This window comes from Monodelphis domestica, chromosome 4 (genome assembly GCF_027887165.1).
Source record: "Monodelphis domestica isolate mMonDom1 chromosome 4, mMonDom1.pri, whole genome shotgun sequence".
In the NCBI taxonomy this organism is placed as follows: Eukaryota; Metazoa; Chordata; class Mammalia; order Didelphimorphia; family Didelphidae; genus Monodelphis; species Monodelphis domestica.
The window spans coordinates 451208913-451227850 of NC_077230.1; the positions used below are offsets into that span (position 1 = coordinate 451208913).

At 37.6% G+C, this 18938-nt stretch overlaps 1 protein-coding gene across 2 annotated transcripts; it reads right to left on the bottom strand.

Moving 5' to 3' along the window:
* Positions 1-1105: 1105 nt before the first annotated feature.
* On the bottom strand, positions 1106-17189 carry VN2R575 (vomeronasal 2 receptor 575). 2 transcript variants are annotated; one of them, XM_007492160.2, is made up of 6 exons: positions 16966-17189; positions 14943-15234; positions 13613-14416; positions 7531-7758; positions 5793-5920; positions 1106-2006 (listed from the first exon to the last, which is right to left on the bottom strand). In XM_007492160.2, the coding sequence occupies exons 1-6, from the start codon at positions 17187-17189 to the stop codon at positions 1106-1108; spliced, it is 2577 nt and encodes an 858-aa protein (XP_007492222.2).
* Positions 17190-18938: the final 1749 nt, after the last annotated feature.

Sequence of the window (18938 nt, forward strand, 5' to 3'; positions counted from 1 at the left end):
GAAAAAAGTTTTGGGACCTTTAATGGTTTTCCTGAAACACCTACTTTTTTTTTGGGGGGGGAGTTTATGGAGGTTTAATCACAATGGGAGTAGGGAAAAGGAGAGGGAGAGAAGGAGAGAGGAGAAAATGGAAAGGAGTTACTCAACCTCTGACCAAGGCAGAGGGAGTTTTAGACCCAAAGGGCCAAGGTGGAAGTAATCAGTCCTTGACTCACGTGACCAATCTGAAGGGAAGCTTTCTGGGGGCCTCCTCCCTGTCCAAGCTCCTCACATGAACTGGTGTCTAGCCCTGTCTACAGGAACTGAGCGAATTCCAGAGGCTGCTCTCTCCGTCACTTCCTGTGCCTCACACGTGCCAATGGTGGCTCAAGCTTGGCTTAGGACAGCCCAGGTGGGCAGTTAGTCATTTCTGATTTGTCACTGACTAGCACATGCCCGCATTGTGTGGGTGTGCACAATCCTGGGTGCTAGACCAAGATGGAGATTTAAAAATTCACATCCAGCAGCATTTCTCTGTCCTCAATCAACAATAATTAGCCTCAGGTTTCCTCAACAGTTTTAGATTCCTGTAGCAACTTCTCTAGTCACAGTCAGAGAATAGTAGCCATTGTGAAGAAACAGGTTTCCCCTCAGTTTGTCCTCTCTATCTCAAGAAGTAACGGTTTCCTCTTAGTTTACCTTCTCTAGTCTCAATAAGTAAAAGTTTCCATTCAGTTTTATTTTATTACATCTATTTAACATTTCTTTCTCTTGAGGTGGGCATTAAGTTATTCTTCAATGTCTCGGTTGCTCTCTATAATGGTCCTTTGATTTTGTTTATTTCATTCTTCATTTCATTTTGGTCTTTCTATGTCTATAAAAATTAACTTATTTGTTATTTTTTATTGGTCAGTAGTATTTCATTAGAAACATGAGCCACAACTTCTTTAGCCTTTACCCAATGGATGAGTTACACCTGTATATTTTCAGTTCACTGCCACTGCAAAGAAAGCTGCTATAAATATTTTCAGCTCAGAAAATTGAAACATTTTCAAGGAAGACTAATTTTTTAAAACATCTCATTATTAGTGGGAGAACTGCATAATTTTTCTGAATGCTTCTTGTCTCAGGAAATGGGATTATTCTTTAAAAATTTCTTGGTGTTCATCTGTGGCTGTACAAGGATTACATAGCACTTGGGGATGAAGATGCAGCCTAGTAATCCAGCACTGGAACTCAAGATGGAGAAGACCTCCACAGCCACCATCATCTTCCCTTTGGTGCTCTGGTATGTGGGCAGGAAGGAGATCCAGACACTGCAGAACACAAGCATGCTGAAGGTGATGAACTTGGCTTCATTGAAGGTGTCAGGGAGATTTCTGGCTAGAAAAGCCACAGTGAAGCTCCCCAGGGCCAAGAGTGCTATGTAGCCCAGGACAGAGTAGAAGGCAATGAGAGAGCCCTCATTGCACTCAAGGATGATGTGCTCAGGGTCAGAGTGTGTGTCTGCATCAGGGAATGGAGGTGAGAGAAACAGCCATATTGTGCAGAGTGTGACTTGAATGAAGGTACAAAAGACAACAAGAGAAATAGGCCCTCTAGAGCCCACCCATCTCCTGCTCCTCCTGCCAGGTCTTGTGGCTCTGAAGGCCCAAACCACAGTGATGGTTTTGGCTAGAATAGAGGAGACGGCCACTGTGAACGTGACTCCAAATGTTGTTTGTCTGAGGAGGCAACTTATTGCAGTGGGGCGGCCAATGAAGAACAGGGAACAAAGGAAGCATAAGGAAAGGGAGAGGAGGAGAATGTAACTGAGATCCCGATTGTTTGCTTTGACTATGGGGGTATCCTTGTGCTTCACAAAGACCCAGAGAACCAGAGCTGTGAGAAGAGAGAAGGAAGCAGCTATGGAGGCCAAGGCCATGCCCAAGGTTTCTTCATAGGCCAGGAAAGTCACGCTTTTGGGGAGACAGTGAATCCTCTCCCTATTTGGATAATGATCCACAGGGCACTTCATGCACTGATCTCTGTCTGTAGAGAACAAAGTCTTAGAATGGCAGGTTTGCATACCTTCCCTATTAATGGGCATCAAACGGGTATTAATACTACAAATTTCTTCAATTGATTCCACTGAATCTTGCCTCATATAGTCTGTAATTTTGTGATCTTATAAGTCAATGTAACTTCTTTCTTCTGAATTTCATCACTTGTAAAATGAGGATAATATCGGCACTTATCTTATGCAGTTCTTATGAGCATTTAATGAATTAACAAATATAAAGTATTTTCAAACCCCATTAAAAGTCCTATATAACAGCTAGCTATTATAGAAATATTATCCTTACTTTATTAATATGATGCATTTTATTAATAAAGTATATAATATTAACAATAAAATATAATAATATGTCACAAAGTAAAGATATCCAGTTTATTGTTAAAATGATTTTATGGAGGTTGACAATGTATCTTTTATGTGTCTATCTCCTCATCCTGTATCTATCTGTTCTTTATAGACTTTTCTTTAAGGAAAATGATTCAATTGTACTCAATAAGTTTTTCTTTCTAGAGCTCTTCTAGAACTGTCTGCAGAGATGCAGTCCCTACAATTTTTAAAGGTCTTGATTCCATTGTCTTTCCTGTTAAAATGTTGAGTTTATCAAGGATGATGCATCTATATGTCATTAGCTATTGACAAGAGGTCTTTTTGGCTTTACCAACATGACTTACATTCTTCGATTGGACCTCAAGTCTGAGTGTTCTTAGAATGTTGATGGAAGGAACTATGCATGCTTATGGTGGGGAAAATATTCAGAAGAGAGAATAGGTCATACATTGTATTCAAAGGGCTTATATTAGTGGAAGGAATATATTTGCTCTGCTTGATTGGAGAGAGCTATCTGGAGGGCTCTGCTAGAGGGCAACACAAGATGCAGTCCAGAAATTGAAAATATAGAAATTTGATTTCATGTGATGAAATCTTAATCATGAGAGTGGTCTAAAAATAACTGAACTGCATTGAGTTCAATGGCTATACTCTTCTTGTAGATCCTTAAGCAGAATGTGGATGACCACTTGGGTATTGTGAAGCTGGTATTAACTTTTCCCTTCCCAATTTGAGATTTAATCACCAGAAGTGTTCACACCCTACTTATCCTTAAGTACGGGGAGGTCTGTGACCCATGTGTGCTATAGTAATTAACGAATAAGATTCAACTGCCTGGCCAATGGGCAGTCCTTAATAAAGCTTTAACCATAATTGATCCATGTAAAAATGGATGGAAGGCACAGGAAGTGATGAAAGGAATGGTCTTTATAAGTGTCAAGAACTTCTTATGAGGAGCTCTCTTGCCTTGGAACTTCACTTCAAGGACCCAGGAGGAGCTCTATCTGAGGACTTCTTTCTATTTTCTATTAGGACTACCACTTGGATGAGTGAAAAAGGCTGACTCCTTTCCCTGGTTTGTTCTGGAGATCCCCTGTCTCAGAGGAGATCTCACGAGTAAAACCCTTATTTAATAATCCTCTGGGTCCTCTTTGCTTTGTCCAATTAATCCCTGACTGGTTTGGACCAGGCCAAGTAATTATCTTCTCTTTCTGATTTTCTTAATGTCATTCTTTCTCCTTTTGTGAATAAACTACCATAAAAGTCATTTGGAATTGACTGATAATTCTTGGCAACCACACTGTTAAATTTAGTTCAGACCTTTTCATTTCCCCCCTTATAGCATGATATACTCAAGAGATCTAATGGAAGCTGGGTTCCTTCCACTTTTCAGATTTAATCCTTGTCCAGCTCAGTAACTTACAAGAACCAAGTTATCCTTCCCCCAATGGAAAAGGTATATGGGCAGGTCATTGCTCAATTCCTACCATTTCAGGTTATAAAATCAATGTCCTGGGTATCTTCCAGCCATGCTCAGGAGACACCCTTTGAATGCTAACACTTCTATTGATTTACTGCTGAAGTGAGGGCATCCTCCCAAACACTTTCCTTTCCAAAAACTATTGAAAGAACTTCATTCTCAGAGGATTTTTTTTTTATCCTAGAGACATTGCTCTAGGTCATATTATTTCCATAGGCTATATAACTTCCAATTTTCCTCATGTTGGCATTGATTTTCTAGATTTCTGGTTGCTTACTGTGCTTTGTCAGCTTAATATACACTTCAACATATATTGGTTTCTCCTCAGAGATCCAAGCCTTATGGGGAATATGGAGAAACCTGGACCTGAATCAAGTCACAGCATAACAGAAAGGTGCCTACTTGGCATGCATAGTGCAACATACATGTAAGCATCCAGGAGAAATAGTTGAGATGAATTTAAAAATATGATGGATTTCTGTGCAGTGTCCTGGGTTTGATTCTTAACTCTTCCTAATAACTGTGTTATTACAGTTGGTTAATTTTTCTTTCTCTTCAAAGAACTGTGAAAAAGATACTTATATTTTGTCATTGGGGTCATGTGAGAAAAGAGGCCCTGAAAATTCTTAAGCACATTGTTAATATAATGTAAATGTAATGGTGATTTAGTGTAATGATCAGTGTCAGTAGACATTTCTTGAAATTTATCCCTGAGTAATTGTGCCACACAAAACTGGGTCAGAAATTTCCAATATGGTGGACTTTTAATACACCAACTGTCACTAACTTTAATCACTCTTGACCCTCAATCTGTTTGATCTTTCTGAGTTTTCTTCTGGGTTTCATTTCATATCATGTTTCATAGGAATTGAGTTTTACATTATTAGAATATGACCTGTAGGGGGCAGATGGGTAGCTCAGTGGATTGAGAACCAGGCCTAGAGTTGGGAGGTCCTAGGTTCAAATCTGCCCTCAGCCACTTCCTAGCTGTGTGACCATGGGCAACTCCCTTGACCCCCATTGCCTAGCCCTTACCACTCTTCTGTTTTGGAGTCAATACACAGTATTGACTCCAAGACAGAAGGTAAGGGTTTTAATAAAAAACAAAAGAATATGAACTGTGTAAAGGGTGAAATTATGGCTGAGACCAAATGTATAATTAATTTAGATCACCAAGGATTTTATTTATAAAAAATCCTAGTGAAAATCCCAAATAATAAAATACCCAAGTCAGCTGCCATATTTTATGGTGATTTAATTGATATAGTAGAGAAGATTAAGAAGAATGAAGAAGAAGAAAGAGTAGGGTTTTTTCTCTTCCTCTCCCTCCACCCCCCCACCTGATTAATATTGGGTGGGGAGATCAGGAGATAAGGGAGTAAGGGTTTGGGGTATGAAGGAGGAAGGAATCAGCCTGACCTCCAAAGGGGCTCAGCTAATATGCCCAAACCTGAAATCAGCTCCAGGGCAAAACTCAGCACCCAACACTCCAAGATGTCGGAACACTTAGCATGCTGCCAGCCAGAGTCATCTCTCTGGGAAATGAGAAAGAGACTGGAACTGACATGCCTTATATGGACATATTTACATCACTTTTCTGCATCTCATCTGTACCAATGGGGACTTAGCTTGACTTAGGAGAGCCCAGAAGTCTTTCCTTCTTTTGCACATGTCTGTTGAAGGCCATCTCTGCCAATAATTAAATCTTGAGTTTGATGCAGACCTTCAAAATCTTGTTAAACTGAATAGGGTGGAGAATGTAGAGTTTCTAAGACCTGTTTCTGTTATTCCAAGTATCTCAATTGTTACTGATCAGGAAATAGTTAAATCACATCTTCTAAAGAATGGTCTGATTAGGGTGCAATAGTTTTAAAATTCACACCTGAGTATCATCCAGGTTTATTTTGTTTCTCTGCATATGTGTTTGTTATGAGTTTCTCCACAGACTTACCTGTCTGCTTCGAAATCTGCCCCTGTGGGCAGGGTGCACAGTCAAAACAGCAAACAGGTTTTCCCTCCTGAGTTTTTATGTGGAATCCTGGGCTACAGACTTTGTCACATCTGGAGGGAAGAGGCTACACAAAAAGAATCCAAGGTCATAATGATGTTGCTTGGATTAATCACATGCATGTCTTAATATGCTTTCTTATGTAATTTTAGTTTGTTTTTGGTTACAAGCACACATTTTTCTTATTCTGCAAAGTCTACCAATGATATTTTTTCATGGGTATAACATTCTTATCTGCAAAAGCTTGGATCAGTTACCTTGAAATAAAAAAAAACACAAGTTGCTAAAGATCAAAGTAGCTGTATTTCTTTAATATTATGGAGAAGAAAAAGCTTTTAGTCTATGAACTGGTGTGTGGAGTCTATCCCACCCGACAGCCCCTACTACACTGGCCTATGGAAGGTTTTGGAGATGGAATTAATTAATTGATTACTAGAATGTATTATCAATAGAGACTTTTCCTAGGACACTGTAGTACAAATATTTCTGTTTAGTCATTTCTGTTGTATCTGACTCTTTGTGACCCTATTTGTATTTTTCTTGGTAAAGACAATAGAGAGGTTTTTAATTTCCTTCTCTTTGTCATTCTCTAAATGAGGAAAGTAAGGGAAAAATGTTTAAGTGGTGTGGCAGGGGTTAAATATTAGGTGCCAGAGGCGTGATTTAAAATCATATCTTCCTGATTCCTTGTATATCACTCTACCTATTGGAATATGTAACTATCATAAAAGGTATTGATCATGTATTTCAAAAGGACAATGCAGATCCACCCCCACAAAGAATTATTTGAGGTTTCAGACTCTATTGTCTTAGTATGAGACATAGTTAATCTTTCTCTCTTTATTGCTCTTTCTGTCTTTCTCTTTATATGTGTATGTGACTCACTCTGATTGTATTGTGTGTGTGTGTGTGTGTGTGTGTGTGAATTGGGAAAATAATGGTAGTACTTAATATTTTTTATTACTCCTACTTTAAAGTTATCTCATTTATGAAGTAAGAATACTGTTCAATTAATTCAATCAGAATCAAATATGAATAGGGTTCATGAACTTTTTTGAATCAGTTAAAATCTTATCATTTGAATAAACAGAAGAAGTTACTAGGACCAAAGATTATAATTATCTGGAAGTGAAAAGTTTAGAATAAATTTGGTATTTCTATTTTATAACTGAGGACTAAAGTTAGACTTGAGTCAATGTGGCAAAGAAGAGAGAATCCACAGGGATCCCCAGCTCTAAACTCGTTTTGCAGCAGATGATCTAGATAGAAGGTAGTCTCAAGAAAATTCCAGCTTTTTAATCCACCTTCCCTTGTATGTTTATTTTCAAAGTGTACAATTTCATATGCTATTTGGTGAATCAAATATTATTAGGGACATGAATTAAGACTTCATCATGAGCAAGCAAGTCAGGGAAAAGAAAGCCAGGTGGGATGGGGACCTAAACTTAAGCCTAAAGTACGATTTTTTTTCTAGCTAGGATTTCAGAGCAACTGTAAGTTTGTCTAGAGTGCAATCTCTAAAGTCAATGAGGCAGAAACCAGGAATGGAAGACTTGTATTTTCTTTATAACTTTTCAGTCATTTGAACCAGGTGTGAAAAATGGTAGTGATTATTCTGTTGTGCTATGTGCTTATGTTTACATCTTTCATTCAACAAACATTTCAATCATTCTTCACCTCTCCCCATGATCTGGGCCAAACTATTTCCTTCTGCTGGATAATGAACTCTTGTCCAAGTGGAGTCTCAGAAATAAACTCTCCCACTTTTGCCAGAACTTCAGTGTCATTACCAAAGGTCACATAGTTGAAAATATTATAGCTTGCCACAGTGTTCTTCTTCTCATCTAAGACCACATGATTCCCAGCACTGTTGTTAAACTGGATATTCTTCAGGAATGAGTGGATCTAAAAGTTAAAAAAATGAAAAGTTCTGCAGGTGAGTCTCTCAGAGATGGGTACTAGATTCTAGGCTGCCTAAATGTTTTTTTTTAAATCGAATAGTTGCATAAAAGCTGGATTAGTCCATCCATAGACATTTCAATGGTCAGAAAACCAATGGATTCCTAATATATTGGATAACAGAAGCAGGATCTAAAAAGGCCTCACTAGATTAGAAGGTTGGGCCAAATCACAAGGATTTAGTAGAAATATTTGAAAAGTGAGAAAAAAGCCAACAGTGTAGTCTCAGTTGAAGGAGAATAGAGCTGTGAAAGGATGCACAAAAAGTGATCTTGCCGTGCTGGTGCAGGTTTGTGAGTGTCTTTGCCAGGCTGTCTAACAAGCATTCATAACCATTTATTCATTACCCATTATTTAAAAAGCAATAGATTTGGTCCTGGAAGTATTAAAGGAAAATCAAAAGAATTTGCACTAAAGGAGCTTACATTCTACTGAAGGCAACCACATCAAAACAGAAAAGTAAATACTGTGAAATGGAATTTTTTTAACTTAATTTAATCAATCAAGTACTTGGAATGCTTCACTCTTTCAATTTTATCAGTCAGGAACTGGAGGATACTTTTGATTAAAGTTTGCACCCTTAGAGGATGGGAGGTGTATTCCACAGGCACTACCCTCTGGGCAGAGTCAGGCAAATTAAGAAACTCTGAATGGTTCCTGAGATGTCATAGAGCAGTCCACAGTTAAAGGAAGTAGAAACCAGAGTGTCATAAATTGGCATGGGGAAAACTGCTTATAAAATTCAGCCCAGGGCATTCTTACTCATTCTCTTGTGTTGGTGGCTCTTGCTTAAAGAGGGATTCTTCTGTGTTTGTGTCTCTGTGTTGGACTTCTGTGCTATAGGTCTTCAGCACTGGTGACTGGAGGAATTTTGCTTTGGTGATTTGCTTCTGTCCAGAGACACAGGTCTTTTCTCCTATCTTCAGTGGGATGCTATCTTCAGTGATGCACTCAGATACAGGTTTAGGGAAATTAGGCAGGCAATATTTTCTATCTCCTTTTGGCATATCCCCCCTTATTATATCCACCTTGCTGTAAGGAAGTTACTAAATCTACTAATAGCTTTTTGACTTGAGTTAATTTTTAGAATCAGTGACCTCTACAATTTTTAAAATTCTTATGTTCATCAAACTTATTTTAATTATTACAATAATGTGTGATTCTAGGAGGAAGATAATATTATCAAACAGGGAGGGAAGGAAGAAACATTTATATATCACCTTGCATGTGCCAGGCTTTAAATTCTTTTTATATATAATATCTCATGTGATTAGGAAATGAAGAAAGAATTTGTAAGTATCAAGAATATAAGCTGAGCTTGAAAAGAAGCTAGAGATTCTAGGAATCAGAGGTGAAGTAGAAGTACATGTCAGCTTAACTTTAGGGTCTTTGCAAAGGCTTGGAGGTAGAGGACACAGTCCTAAATTCAGAGAACAGACAATAGTCTATTTTTTTTAAAATTTATTTATTTAATTGATTAATTTAGAATATTTTTTCATGTTTACATGATTTGTATTCTTCCACTCTGCTCCTCCCATAGCTAATGAGCAATTCAAATGGGTTTTACATGTATCATTGATCAAGACCTCTTTCCTTATTATTAATAATTTCACTAGAGTGATCATTTAGAGTCTCCAGTATTCTATTTGTGATAGAGTACATAATGTGTTAAAATATATAGTGTGTAAATGATTAAAAAAAGTATAGTGAGGAATCAGCTTGGTAAGCTAAAAGTATAGAGAAAGAATTTTCAATTTCAATTTGGCATTTCAATTTTTTAAAGGCTCTATGGAGCCATTGATGGCTCTTGCAAAAAGTATGGTATTTGATCAAGAGAAATGTATGCTTAGATGTTCTTGAGGAAGATTATTTTGCCAGTCTCTGTCTTCATTCCCTAATACATTTGAATGTACTTGTATTTTCTTTTATATTATTTATATTTATTTTGCATACATTTTTATAGAAAATATAATCTCTATTTTTATATTCTCTATATTTTAAAATATATATGTAATACATCCCATTCAATGATACAAATATGTATATTAACATATACTTGCATATCTATATGGGTTTGTATGCACACAGAACTATATATACACAGACATATAGTTATTGTTAGTGTAGCTGTCCAGCAGCCACAAATTAATATATTCAAGGGGTAACACCTGAGGAGTAAAGATGGAGCCTGAGGGAAAATTGGTGGAGGGGTTTTAAGAGAGAGGGTACACAATAAAGGAAGAAAGACTCAGAGAAAAAGAATTCAATAATATGGACTCCAGTGTGCATGGTCCTCTGATCATGGAAAGAGAGAGAGCTACACATGTCCCCAATCTTTTATGGTAGAGTCAAGGAATTGGTGGTGGGAAGTAGTTGATGAACATGTGACATGACTCAGAATTGAACATTGGCTCAATTAACAACCACAAGATCAAAGAGGTGTAGGCTAAGATAATTTAGAACTCAGGGCCTCACCAGTAGACCCAATTAACCTTTGGATTGGAGGCTTAGGGAGTGGCCAGCATACAATAAGATCATAGTTACACTTTGTCACAAGACTTAAGTAATCAATCATTAATTTTGGCAGGTGAACATATTGTTCACAAGAGTCAGTTTTTGAATATATCAACAATACTTTCAAGATTAGCTCATACCTGAATCCCTATAATTAGGTTTACCAGAGTAGGGATTTTTTTCATTTTTGTTTTCAGATCTCCACTGAGTAGTATATTTCCTCTCATATAATAAAGAATTTTAAATTGCAGGTGGATTTATTGTCAACTCTAAAGGATGAATTAGAGAAAGGGGAAGCAGGAATCTAAGATACTCGTTAAAGAGACTTTTTAATTGAACAAACATCTATTAAGGGCTTTACAGGTGTAATTTAGTCATGATGTCTGCTGGAGCCATCAGGCCATGATGCCTTGACAGAGTCACTAGTGGTAGCTGGGAAGACCACAGAGTGGTCCTTGGCGAGATGTGACTGCCCACCCAACCCTCTTTTACATGACTTCTTTCATCAATGACCCTCACCTATGAAGTGACATGATTATTATTCGCCCTAGCCTCAAAAGGAATAATGTAAGAGCAAAACACTTGTACCCTAATTCTCTAAAACATCACCAAAAGATCAGACCCTCAAACCCAATCCCAAAAGACTATCATGAGTTACCTTTTACTTAGGTACATAATTCCCAGCGAAACCGCAGCTACAGGCCAAGCCAAAAACTCTCCCACATACAGAAGCCTCTTCTCATGAAGGCAGCACACAAATCAGTCATAGAGGCCCAAGCGATAAGTACAAGTACATCAAGCTTCAGTATGCCTCAGTGACTCAATGCCACAAATCAGTAACTCCCTAGAAGCCACCAGTCTAAATTTGAATTGTGTCCCAGACCCCTCAGCCTCCATGATATGATTGTTGAATTGTCTCCTAAGAACTGCTGATTAATTATTCCATTTTATTAAAAGCAATAGGTAATTTTCCTTAATTGTTTGTAAGCTCAAAACTTCTCACAGGGTATGAGAAAATTAAGCCACCTGTGACAGAAATCATTTATCTTGTGTGCAACCTTTATTCTGTCTGTAATCACAATACAAGAATATAGAATGTAAATCAAGTGATTTGTTAGAGGTTGATGTATCACATTTCCAATGATCTCTCTGATTTTGTGTATATGCATGCCAAGAGAATGGGTATAAAAATAAAGATCAGACATCAGGAAAGTGGAGCAGCTGTCTGATGCAAAGCAATCCCATTGTTGTTATGATTAAGTTGTCTTCCATTTCTTATTTTTGTTGACTGATCATTTGCAACCAGACGTGATACCCTGCAGTCTTGGGCAAGGGTGGACTTTGCCCATGACAGATGTCAGAGCAGGAGAGGAAAGACAAATGTAAAAGAAACCATTCCTATGTTCCAGTTTTTATTTTTAAAAGTCAGTACAGAAATCTTCGATTTGAGACAACATCTCATGTTAAGATCTAGATCTTCAGTTGAAAAGGTCATTAGAGTCCTTCAACCCAACCATTTTTATTAAAAAATAAAAGCTAGGTAGGAAATAATCTTCATAAAAACAGCTGACAAAGGTCTAATTACTCAAATTTACAAAGAACTAAATCAATTGTACAAAACATCAAGCCATTCTCCAATTGATAAATGGGCAAGGGATATGAACAGGCAGTTCTCAGCCAAAAAAATCAAAACTATTAATAAGCACATGAAAAAGTGTTCTACATCTCTTATAATCAGAGAGATGCAAATCAAAACAACTCTGAGGTATCACCTCACACCTAGCAGATTGGCTAACATGACAGCTATGGAAAGTAATGAATGCTGGAGGGGATGTGGCAAAGCAGGGACATTAATTCATTGCTGGTGGAGTTGTGAATTGATCCAACCATTCTGGAGGGCAATTTGGAACTATGCCCAAAGGGCGATAAAAGACTGTCTGCCGTTTGATCCAGCCATAGCACTGCTGGGCTTGTACCCCAAAGAGATAATAAGGAAAAAGACTTGTACAAGAATATTCATAGCTGCACTCTTTGTGGTGGCCAAAAATTGGAAAATGAGGGGATGCCCTTCAATTGGGGAATGGCTGATAAATTATGGTATATGTTGGTGATGGAATACTATTGTGCTAAAAGGAACAATAAAGCGGAGGAATTCCATGGAGACTGGAACAACCTCCAGGAAGTGATGCAGAGCGAAAGGAGCAGAACCAGGAAATCATTGTACACAGAGACAGATACACTGTGGTACAATCGAAGGTAATGGACTTCTCCATTAGTGTCAATGAAATGTCCCTGAACAATCTGAAGGGATCTAAAAACACTATCCACAAGCAGAGGATAAACTGTGGGAGTAAAAACACCGATGACAAGCAACTGCTTGACTACAGGGGTTGAGGGGATATGACTGAGGAGAGACTCTAAATGAACACTCTAATGCAAATACCAACAACATGGAAATGGGTTCGAGTCAAGAACACATGTGATAACCAGTGGAATCATGCATCTGGTATGGGAGAGGGAAAGGTATTGGGAGGGGGGGGGGGAAGAAAATTATCTTTGTTTCCAGTGAATAATGTTTGAAAATGACCAAATAAGATAATGTTTAAAATTAAAAAAAATTATCATAAAAAAATAAAAGCTAGGGAGGTCATGATATCTGGCAAACACATTTCAGAGGAAGTTTGGGGCCCGGGTTTTCTGACTTCAAAACAAAGGCTCCATCTATTGTACCATAATGCTCTCGAGTAACTAAGGCTACCAGGGAAAGGAAAGATAGCAGGCTTTGACTTCCTAAGACTGATGGAGGCATGGAGCATGAAGTGTTGGTGATCACAACCTTTCTGTGAAAACCTTCAGTGGGCATTTAGGTGGAAAAATGGATGAAGTACCAGGTCTGGAGTTAGGGTGTCAGGAGGAGTCATTTTCATACTTTAATATTTGGCCTCAGACACTAATGAGCTAGCAGTGTGACCTTAAACACATCACTTAACCTTGTTTACCTCAGATTCCTCATTCTTAAAATGAATTAGAGAAGGAAATAACATTCCACAAAACTTCTGGAAAATTCTAAGGCACCAATTGAGTTTGATTCTCATTCCTATATCTTATAACAGTAAACAAAATGATTATAAATCTAAAATGGGTATATGGAAATGACGTATTAGGCCTTGAATCTATAGAGTTACTCGCTGAAAAGTGTGGAGATCTGAGCTATTAATCACCTCTTTCTTTCCTGAATTCTCACAGTCAGATATTTGAAAATCAATACCTAAAGGGGAGGTCTTACCTGCCAAGGATAAATGCCTGAGTTGTTCCCATTTCTATTGGATTCCATTTCTGATCTCACCAAGAACATTTCATGAAGGGCCCAGGCTACAGCATACACAGCATTGTAAACAGTGTAACTCTGGTCAGACATAGTTAGGTCTACATAGCTCAATCTAAGTGTGTCCAAGGAAGCATTTGGTGTACAGACAGCTCCATCTCCTTTTCCAATTTTTGGTGCACATCCAAATGCTGAGTTCCAGAAGTTCCAAAGGAAGATATTCTCTGGGTCTTTGGCAGGGTGAATGGTTTTCAGAAAATGTTTGAAACCAGGAATCTTACTTGTCTGATCTGCGAATATCAGAGCTCCATGGAAATTATCAAAATGGACATAACCTGGCTTTTTGACAATATCCCAGTGACTGCTGGTGATCCACATTCTATATAGAAGGGTATAAGGAACATCTCTAAATCTTAGGGTCAGTAGTGTATCTGTATTTCCATAAATTACAATCACCGTGGCTGTAGAAGATGATAGTTTTTTGAGAAAATAAGAACAATCGTATTTATCCTTTGTCAAACTAGGAGAGCTCTTATGTATAAAAGCAACACAGACATCATTTCTGACCATTTCTTCTTGAAGGTCCCTGAGGAATTTCTCACTTCTTGAATCATCTGAGGCAACCAATCCCACCCAGGTCCATTTGAAATGCACCATTAATCGAACCATGGCAAGAGGAAGAGAGGTGTCCCTGGAGGCCATCTGATAGACAGAAGGAAACTGGACTGGGTCACTCAAGAGTGGATCAAAGAGACCATAAGTGACCTGAATAGGAACCAAACATGAGATTAGTGAGTGCATTCAATGAATGTCTTTTTTTTAACCCTCTCTTCTCAACCAACTATCTTCTTCCTCTTTTATCTGTAATGGAGTAATTCTTTATCTCTACCTGTTAAAATATTTCTGATCATTCAGATTTCAATGTAGGGGATTGTGTCCTTCATAAAATATGACCTAGCTATAACAGATATAAAGTTTGTGCTTTGTATCTCTAGCACTATGCACATAGAATTGAAAATTTTGATGTTTAAGAAGTATTTACATTTCATTGCATTGTTTCACAAATTCTGAAGGTGACAATTTGCTGCTGCCTACAAGAATTGATGAAATGAAGAATTTTTCTCTTTTATATGAAGAGTTTCCTTTTCCTTCTCTGGGAGGCACCTGATGGGTTAATTAGACATTAGTATTCCCCCAAATTTTTGGAGTCAAAATTTCAAATAGCAGATCCATCAGAGCTTTTCTGTGTCCCCTAAGCAGTATAGAATTAATTGAACCTATAAATCCCTACCTGTGGAAACCTATAGAGCTCAAGTAGGGATCCCATGGCAACAGTCAATTCAGAAGTGGCTCCTCCAATGACCACTGTAGACTTGCCCTGCCTCTCACAGCTATAATTTGGAATGTTCTGCCCCTGGCCTGACAGCCACACCAGGGAGCTCTCCAAGGTTCTCTCATCATTGTGATAAGCATTGAAGATGTGGAATCCCAGGGTTATATTAGGTAACAGTTTGCTGTTCATGTTGATCTCTTCTACAGCAAGCATCAAGGCCAGGACCTGGTAGTAGTGTTTGGGCTGCCACCTGCAGGAGGAAGGTGATTATTAGGAACAAGAAATATTTTTAGTCCTACTCTTCCCCCTCAAAATGAACTGAAACTTTTAATTGGAGAATAATTTTCATCTCATGAAGGTATAATTCTGAGTGCACACTCACTTAATGAAGGGCAATTACTTCTTTTTGAGCCTCTCATGTAGCTCAGGGTTATATTCTGAAAATTTTATTCTATTACTGTCAAGGACTCAGATGTCAGATCTTTGACCATCTTAAAAAACTATCTAGTCTTGAGGGCTCATGGGCAGTCCAGGAGACTCTCTTTCTATCCTCAACCAGCTTTGTCATACCACTTAGATCACTGTAGCAGTTCTTTATCAACTACAATGTATATTCAAAAACTATTGTGAGAATGACCTGAATTATTTGCAGTCCGTAAATGAATTTTCAAAAATTGTGACAAATGAATATCATGATTAATAAAGAAAAATAAGCAAATAGTATTTTAAATATTAGACAATTTTTAGAACTATGGTAAGATCCTCATTTCAAATCACATCCCTATATACTCTCCAGTGGGATACAGAACCTAGGCATTAAAAATAACATCATAAATGAATGAAATATAGAATATAGTCATTTTTAGATTTGTCTCCTGGAATGACCAAACCAGAGCCATAGAGGATCAAAGATAACAAGACTGAACATTTTGATTATATCAAGCAACTAACATTGTATTACTCACACACAAATCCAATGTAGCTATGATAACAAGGGAAAAATTTAACTGGAAATATACATACAGTACATCATTAAAAGTGTCATTTCCAAGATATGGAGGAATTGATTGAAATTAGTAAAAAGAGGAGCCATTCCTCAATTGATGCAATTCAAAGGATTTAAACAGGTAGGTCTTAGAATTCTAAACAATCTAAAGTTAATAAAAATTTTACTAATGACTAGTGATCAGCAAAATGGAAGTAATAACAACTCTGAATTTCTACTTCATATCCATCATATTGGTAAAGTTGGAAAAAAGAATTAAATGTGAGGAAATTTAAGGTAATAGTGTTAGTGGTGACATTCTCGATAGCAATTTGTACGTATTGCCAAAATGTTACTGAATTGTAGACATCTTATGATCAATGTAAAGAATGTAAAGAAAATGTAAAGATCTTGGTGTTTAATATATATGTATATATCTTTGTGTATACATACCTGTATTTATATATATTCATTTTGTAGTGGCAAATATCTGAGCATTAAGAGGATGTACATTGATTATGGAATGGCTGAAAAATTTTTGATATGTGGATATATTACAATATATGTGAGTTGTAGTAAAAAGAGAAAGATGATTTCACAGAAATGGCAGATGCCTTGTCTGTACTGAGATAGTATGAAGACAGAAGAACCAGAAAATCAGGATATAATTTAACTGTATTATTATAAAAGCAAATGATGTGAGAATCTTAAGAACTCTGATCTGAACAATGCAGTGATCAACAATGATTGCAGAGGATTGGTTATGAATAATATACCCACTTCCTTACAGAAAGGTGATGAATTCCTCTCTAAATTAATAATTTATTCTTGGATAAAGCTAAAACAAAAAATTGTTTGCTTGATTATATTTATTTGCTACAAGTGTTTTCCATGTCTTTCTTTTTCTTTCCAATGGGAGAGTATAGATGATCGAGGAAGAAAGTAACTGGTTGGCAATGAAAAAAGTAACTAAAATACAGCAGAATAGGTACTTACTGATGATGCTTTACAATATCCTGAGGGTGTTGCCAAAACCATTTCCAATATGGGAATTTTTCCAATTCATGTAAAAATAAAGGAAAAAATCCCCCAACAACAAGATCCCCATCTCTATAGTATGTGGGACTGAAAGTCCTTTCTGCATGGCAGGGGGTCCCTTTTTCCCTGCCCACAGTGAGTGGCAGTGGCAGGAGCAGGAAGAAGTAAAGTTGGAAGAACATGAAGTAGCCTCTTCTTTAGCTCACAGCCAAAGTCCACCTGCTTTCTCAAAAAAATTGTGATTTGCTTTGGGGGAAGCAGAGCAACAGCATCTGTAGCAGTTTCAGTTTCCCTGGGATTGGACAGTCTACTGCAGAGGACCTGTCTTTTTCCTGAGCAGTTCTTCCAGCTTGGTTTGGCCTCTGACAGTCATGAAGACACAATGCAATACAATTCTGGATGATGGTCATGATAGAGGCATCGCTGACTAGATCAACATGTATTTATGAAGAATTTGGGCTTAGCTAATTATAAACAAATTTCCTTGTTGTTGGATAAGGACAGGATCTTCTGTTTGCTTCCCACTATGCAGACAGAGAGAGCTCAATCAGTGAGGCTCTCTGGGGACCACAACTGCTGTGGGCTCTGCACCTGTGTCCCTGTGTCTGAGTAAAAAAACTTGTTTTTCTCACTCCTTCCTCCCAACTTCTGGGTCCTCAGAAAGGTCAATTGGGACAAAGTGAGTTGGAGTCCCATGAGCTTTTCAGAACAGGGACAGTTCTTAGTATTTGAGAATCTATGTGGGCATCTGGCTTACACAGTGATTCTGGTCTTGAGTGAGTTTCATCAAAGAACATTTTATGAGAAGTAACAAGGTCAGAAAGAGATAGAAACTCAGTGGTTATGAGTTCAATGATCTCAGCCTTCTCTGTCCCCAATTCTAAAGAAGAGAGTCCTGCAGAGTATTGTTCTCTTATATGGGTATGGTACATATTATTTTGTCACTAGTTTAGCAAATACAGATATTTCCAGCAGTTATTGCTTGACAAAGACTCAAAACTGATGTTTGGAATTGGGATTTGTAAGAAGTCCTGCTGCAGAAAAAAAAAGATCTTAGTTTCCATAAATCACTCCACTAACCAGCCCCTCTCATGTCTGCTTGCCTAATTCAGTCACATTATTTCACTTCTATCTCTCAGACAAAGAACCACATAATGTCTCTGCAGTTATATAAGATCCATCTGTTTAAATGATAAAAATCAGTGATATCATGAAATGTCCAATTTAAACAGAGAACAGGAATCGAAAACACTAAAGAACTGTAGAACTGTCATGGTAGAAGGAATTTTCTCAATGGAGAGTTCTTTATGGCAATAAAATCACAAGTCCAGTCTTTAATTCTCTGCTTGATAAACAGGGATCTGGGGAAAAGATTCCAGGTACTAAGGGAGTTTTCCTTCTACTCTGAATAAAGCTGTGAGAAGAAAGAGATGCTTCTCTGCTTGGATCTGTGATGATACTTTAAGCCTAATGCCAATGTGATAGTAGGGTAACACTGAGTTGTTTTATAGCTCTTCCCATTACATTGAGTTGGGCATTATCTACTATTAAAAAGTATGAGATATACAAATCATATAAAGACTAGTTAGTCATGACTCAACAGAGTTTGAATCTTTTGTCCCTTTGAAGTCAGCTTTACTATTAGCAGAGCCTGATGGGATAACTCCTTAGATGATAAAAATGTTTGTGAAGACTCAGAGAAAAATGAAGAAAATTGTGGAGAAGAAAGGGGAAGAAACTAAATAGAAGGATTAGAAAAGGTAAAAGAAGGTTGAGAAGTAAAGGAGGATGGTGGGGAGTCAAGATGGCAGCTTAGAAGCAGCAAAAGTTCAGACCTCTGAAAACCCTTCCTTACAGATCACAAACTGAATTCTCCTAGGGGACTGAAATTCAAACTTAATAATAGGACAGAGGTGGGGAGTACGCCCCCC

Bases quoted from the DNA above. Each gene is read 5' to 3' on its own strand.
- VN2R575 (XM_007492160.2), bottom strand. From the start codon at position 17,189: ATGTTCTTCCAACTTTACTTCTTCCTGCTCCTGCCACTGCCACTCACT. The intron at 15,235-16,965 runs GTAAGTACCTAT...TTCCTCCTGCAG, and splicing joins GATATTGTAAAGCATCATCA to GTGGCAGCCCAAACACTACT. The intron at 2,007-5,792 runs GTCTGTGGAGAA...CTCTACAGACAG, and splicing joins ATTTCGAAGCAGACAGGTAA to AGATCAGTGCATGAAGTGCC.